Source organism: Phyllobates terribilis, unplaced genomic scaffold, assembly GCF_046119375.1.
Source record: "Phyllobates terribilis strain yellow unplaced genomic scaffold, ASM4611937v1 Scaffold_5__5_contigs__length_657084704, whole genome shotgun sequence".
NCBI lineage: Eukaryota > Metazoa > Chordata > Amphibia > Anura > Dendrobatidae > Phyllobates > Phyllobates terribilis.
In genome coordinates, this window is record NW_027362765.1 from 147062367 (window position 1) to 147068366 (window position 6000).

The 6000-nt window shown below is 40.2% G+C and overlaps 1 protein-coding gene across 1 annotated transcript in view; it reads left to right on the forward strand.

Moving 5' to 3' along the window:
* ITGB3 (integrin subunit beta 3) overlaps nt 1–3868 on the forward strand; it is a 112529-nt gene extending 108661 nt beyond the window's left edge. Inside the window, exon 15 of the mRNA XM_073683139.1 lies at nt 1848–3868. Within this exon, the coding sequence (XP_073539240.1) occupies nt 1848–1919 (72 nt within the window). The 3' untranslated portion in view covers nt 1920–3868. The remainder of the gene's footprint in view (nt 1–1847) is intronic.
* The last annotated feature ends 2132 nt before the right edge of the window (nt 3869–6000 follow it).

Consider the following 6000-nt stretch of genomic DNA (forward strand, 5'->3'; position numbering starts at 1 on the left):
CAATTTTTTTTAATAATAAATCCTTTATTTTAATACTAAATGACAAGTACAGTAACCAGCACTATCACTGTACTTCATATATATGTGACTGACATGTTTCTATCTATCTAATCTATGTGTGATGCTCTATCTTTCTGTTCTAAATTGTCGGGTACTGAATTGCCGGCTGGCTTTTTTAAAGAGACGGTGCATGAAAACACTAATATTTGTTTTAATAAATCCTTTACACTAAATGACAAGTACAGTAAGCAACACTGTCACTGTACTTCATATATATGTGACTGACATGTTTCTATCTATCTAATCTATGTGTGATGCTCTATTCTTTCTATTCTAAATTGTCGGGGGGCCGGCTTATGCCGCTGCTGAATTGTCGGCTTTTCATATATTGTCACAGAAGCGATGCGAACTTCCCTGCTCCGGACACAGCGCAGCGCTTCTGTGACAAGTGAAAGCTGTCGGCACAGAAGCCTGCGCTGTGTCCGGAGCTGGGAATACGCAGCGATGTGTCCGTTTCAGCACAGAAGCGCTGACTGTCTGGACCTACCGCCGCCGTATTTTAACTCCCTCCACCTTATATTAACTCCGACATGGCAGGGATACGGCCACGGCAGCTTATTAACACCCCCAGAGTATCCCCGCATGTCAATTTCTGAAAGTTCAAAAGCATTACCGGCGTATAAGACGACCCCAGACTATACAGAAGATTTTTCAGTCTTCAAAAGTCGTATTATACGCCGGAATATACGGTATTTTTTTATACATTGGAAAACCACTTTAAGAAATTGGACATATCTTTATGTCATCTGAGCTGTTAGATTTATTACCTGTATATAGCAGGATGATTGGATCATCAGCTGTAATTAAAGAAGCACTCCCATCAAAGTTTTTATCCTCTTAATATATTGCAAACATATTCTATAGCAGTGTGTACTTACAAATGCTCATTTTGTCCTTATACCCAGTTAATTCTTCTCTTTTCCATTAGGCCTATGACATCACATGATTAATAACTGACTAGCTGAATCCTTCTAAGCTCCATGTAGAAACAGGAGGTCTCTTTTCTCTACATGAGTCATCTTTAAAATTACAATTATACATCACTGCAAAATCCCTGGCAGCCCAGCTTCACCTCCTCTTCAAACACTGTTCTGAAGTTAGAATCTAAACTTTATAGGCTAATGTCTCTGCAACTGAGATGAGCAATTAAAAGCTAAAACACGTTTTACTCAGCTCTGCAGCCACTATTCCATGGTGTGGACAGTATAATAAAAAATTACAATTTCTCCTGCATAAACAAGGCCACGTCATAACTATTAAAATATGGAGAGGCAAAAACTAAAATGATTAAAAAAAAATTGTCTGGTCATCAGGGCCCTTTCAGACCTGGGTATTAAAGGACTAATTCATGCATGTAAGGCTATGTTCACGCAGATTTTTTGAGTTTTTTTAGTAGATTTTATCCAAAAATTTTCCTTCAAAAACTCTTCCTGTTTATTCTTATGAGAAATCCACCTGACGGGGGAGTTTTTTTGAGATTTGTTTTTTTTTTTTTAAGAGGTTTTGAAAACTGCTTGGTGAAAGAAAATAAAATGCATACCACTTATATGAAGTGGCTGCTGATGGAATCTCCAATGAAAAGGTTGCAAACAAAGAAACTTCTCAAAAAAACTCCCCAAAAAGGAGCGCTTCCTGAAAGTGGTTTCTGCTTGAAAAACTCAATGTTTGTGAACGCCTTGAAAAATTCAGTGTAAATATAGTCTAAGGAGAGCTGAGAGGTCGTCTTTGATAGATACCACACAAGTGATAAAACTAGTTACCTCCTACTAACAGTTTTCTTGTTTCAGGCTCACAACCCGCTGTACAAAGGCGCCACGTCCACCTTCACCAACATAACATATCGTGGGAACCCAGAGTGATCAAAGCCACTGAAGAATAGATGGACTAATGTGGGAAAGGACAAAAGCCCCTACTGTGAAGCCTCATACATGCCCGAGCTACTGTGGAGCAAGTGCCACCACCTTGTGCTCCGCAGCACTTCTAGTACAACTGTACCATATATAAAAGGCCCCAGGGCTTAGTGGGAACTGTTACATCCATGCACAGATCTGATTGTGTCCATACGTCAGCAGCCCTGACTCACTGACACATCTTGGCTCTGAGCACCAAAACCTTATTTGCTTCAGCAGAATCAGAAGATGATTTTTTTTTGTATAGAAATCCAACAGGTATCTCAGGAATGCCATCCACGCAGCACACGGCAGACCCCGGCCCAAACAGGACAAAACTTGTTTTCTCTCCACCCATAGGACAAATCAGCGGAATGATGAAAGGTTGGGTCTTTCATATCTTAGCTATCAGAAAAAACTTTGATGGAACGTAGAATTTGTAAAACGTCCATTTACATTGGATTCACCAGATATACGGAGTATCCCATATTGTTTAAGGTGGTTTCTATGAAGCTGGAGTGTTTCAACATTTGCCTATTTTATGTAGAAGAATCCTTAAGATGTGCATCAATAGGGCCCCGAAAACAAGCAGGTTCCCCAAGTCTCTGCCTGACCAGTGGTGCAACCTGAAGCCCGCAGGTCCCAATGCAAAAACTCCAGTAGGGCTCACAACTATCACAGGTCTTTAAAGGGGTTGTCCACCTCTTGGGTCATTTTTGTCTTACTTAAAAGCATACATTTGGGGCTAAAAATCATTTTTATAATTGGGTTTCATTAAACATTTTGTACTGTTTGGCTTATACAGACTCTTTCTTTCCCGGCACATTGAAATTTAATGTGGTCTGTGATCATGAATCAGCTGAAAGAAGCTCAGAAAAGGACAGATGAAAAAGTTAAAAACTCTCACATTGGACCATCAGGACTAGCTCACTGTAAGATTCTCAGGTAACTCATTCTGCAGCCAGCAATGGTGCAAAATTGTTAATGAAACCGAGTTACAAAAATTATTTTCAGCCAAAAATACATGCATTTAAGTAATACATTTTTTTTTACTAGTATTGGTCTTGTTGTGTGGGCCAAATGAACATTTTGGAGCCCTCCTAGGCTACAGGACCTGGGTGCAACTGCAACCTCTGCACCCGCTTATAGTTACACCCCTGCCACTGACTAAATCCATTGGGGTGATATTCTACATTACTACTTGTACAGGCCACAGATGCCCAGCTTTCTCAGTGTTATACAATTCTACCTTTCCTTCTGTAATTTTCTTAAAGGGAACCTGTCAACATATTTAAAAAATAGCAGTATAGGCAGGCGCTTGTGGCCCACCTCCCCCCAAAAAAAGATTCCTTTTTTTGTAACGATCTCATGTGCCAATCATGAGAAATCAGGCATAGATATCATATGCAAATCAGAGTGGAAGTGCACAGGGGGTGTGTCAATGCAATTAAAAGGCTTCTTCCACTGACACCAACGCCCCCAAAGCACCTCTGGCCTGATTTGCATATAACTTCTACACTAGACTGGCACATCAGATCTCTACAGAAAAAGATGTTATTTTTTTTAGGAACAAGTGCCTATAGACCCATACTACTTCCATATGTACTTAAAAGATTTCACTTTAACAAGCAACAGTCCTTTTGCCATATCTACAATCTATGTCATATATCCAAAGCTGAAAACCGGCATCGGCATGAATGTATCTACAGGATATGTGATTAGAACCATTGCTTACATATCAAGGCAGCATACAGAGAACCGCTAGTGTGAATTTAGCCTTAGTGAACATCATCTTACAGGCCATTCTGCTATGATGACCGATCATCCCCTCCATCCTTACTTATAACTCAAAAGTTAGTTTTCACTGTACCAGTTTATTTCTATTGCAGAACAATGATAAACTGTTTTTTTGTGAAAAATTGCTCAGGTTTTTTTTTATGTGTATCAAGGCTCAATACTTTACTGTAAAACCTCCACACTAATGACTTCTGCTGGGCAATAGTGAGCATGAAGCTGTACTGCGGAGAGGATTTCCTGCCTTTGGTTGTGCTGCCACCCAGTGGACAATTTACAGACAATTCTTCCACTTGGAAAATTTGCAACTGGTTGTGACGTTAATATATGCTGTATTTCTATGTAATTGGCATGTCCTATCGGGAGCATACAGAGCTGAAACACAGTGGAGAAAAATAAAGGGGTTGAGTTATTAGGAGATGACTTTTTAACCCCTTAAGCCCCGCGGGTGGTTTGCACGTTAATGACCGGGCCAATTTTTACAATTCTGACCACTGTCACTTTATGAGGTAATTACTCTCGAACGCTTCAACGGATCCCCCTGATTCTGAGATTGTTTTTTCGTGACATATTGTACTTCATGATTGTGGAAAAATTTCTTCGATATCACTTGCGTTTATTTGTGAAAAAAACGGAAATTTGGCGAAAATTTTGAAAATTTTGCAATTTTCAAAATTTGAATTTTTAAGCCCTGAAATCAGAGCGATATGTCACACAAAAGAGTTAATAAATAACATTTCCCACATGTCTACTTTACATCAGCACAATTTTGGAACCAAAATTTTTTTTTGTTAGGGAGCTATAAGGGTTAAAAGTTGACCAGCGATTTCTCATTTTTCCAACAAAATTTACAAAACCATTTTTTTAGGGACCACATCACATTTGAAGTCACTTTGAGAGGTCTTTATGACAGAAAATACCCAAAAGTGACACCATTCTAAAAACTGCACCCCTCAAGGTGCTCAAAAACACATTCAAGAACTTTATTAACCCTTCAGGTGCTTCACAGGAATTTTTTGAATGTGGAAGAAAAAAATGAACATTTAACTTTTTTCACAAAAATGTTAATTTAGACCCAATTTTTTTTATTTTCACAGGGGTAACAAGAAAAAATGGACCCCAAAATTTGTTGTGCAATTTCCCCTGGGCACGCAGATACCCAATATTTGGGGAAAAAATACTGTTTGGGCGCACGGCAGGGCTCGGAAGGGAAGGAGCGCTATTTGACTTTTTGATTGTAAAATTTGCTTGAATAATTAGCGGACGCCATGTTGTGTTTGGAGAGCCCATGTGTGCCCAAACTTTGGAGCTCCCCCACAAGTGACCCCATTTTGGAAACTAGACCCCCCAAGGCACCTTTCTAGATGCATAGTGAGCACTTGGAACCCCCAGGTGCTTCACAAATTGATTCGTAACAATGAAAAAGTGAAAAAAAAAAACACTTTTTCATTTTTATGAATCAATTTGTGAAGCACCTGAGGGTTCCAAGTGCTCACAATGCATCTAGATAGGTGCCTTGGGGGGTCTAGTTTCCAAAATGGGGTCACTTGTGGGGGAGCTCCAATGTTTGGGCACACAGCGGCTCTCCAAACGCAACATGGTGTCGCTAACAATTTGAGCCGATTTTCCGTTAAATTTGTTAGAGGACACCATGTTGCATTTAGAGAGTCCCTGTGTGCCCAAACATTGGAGCTCCCCCACAAGTGACCCCATTTTGGAAACTAGACCCCCCAAGGCACCTATCTAGATGCATAGTGAGCACTTGGAACCCCCAGGTGCTTCACAAATTGATTCGTAACAATGAAAAAGTGAAAAAAAAAACACTTTTTCATTTGTATGAATCAATTTGTGAAGCACCTGAGGGTTCCAAGTGCTCACTATGCATCTAGATAGGTGCCTTGGGTGGTCTAGTTTCCAAAATGGGGTCACTTGTGGGGGAGCTCCAATATTTGGGCACACAGCGGCTCTCTAAATGCAACATGGTGTCCGCTAACAAATTTAACGCAAAATTGGCTCAAATTGTTAGCGACACCATGTTGCGTTTGGAGAGCTGCTGTGTGCCCAAACATTGGAGCTCCCCCACAAGTGACCCCATTTTGGAAACTAGACCCCCCAAGGCACCTATCTAGATGCATAGTGAGCACTTGGAACCCCCAGGTGCTTCACAAATTGATTCGTAACAATGAAAAAGTGAAAAAAAAAACACTTTTTCATTTTTATGAATCAATTTGTGAAGCACCTGGGGGTTCCAACTGCT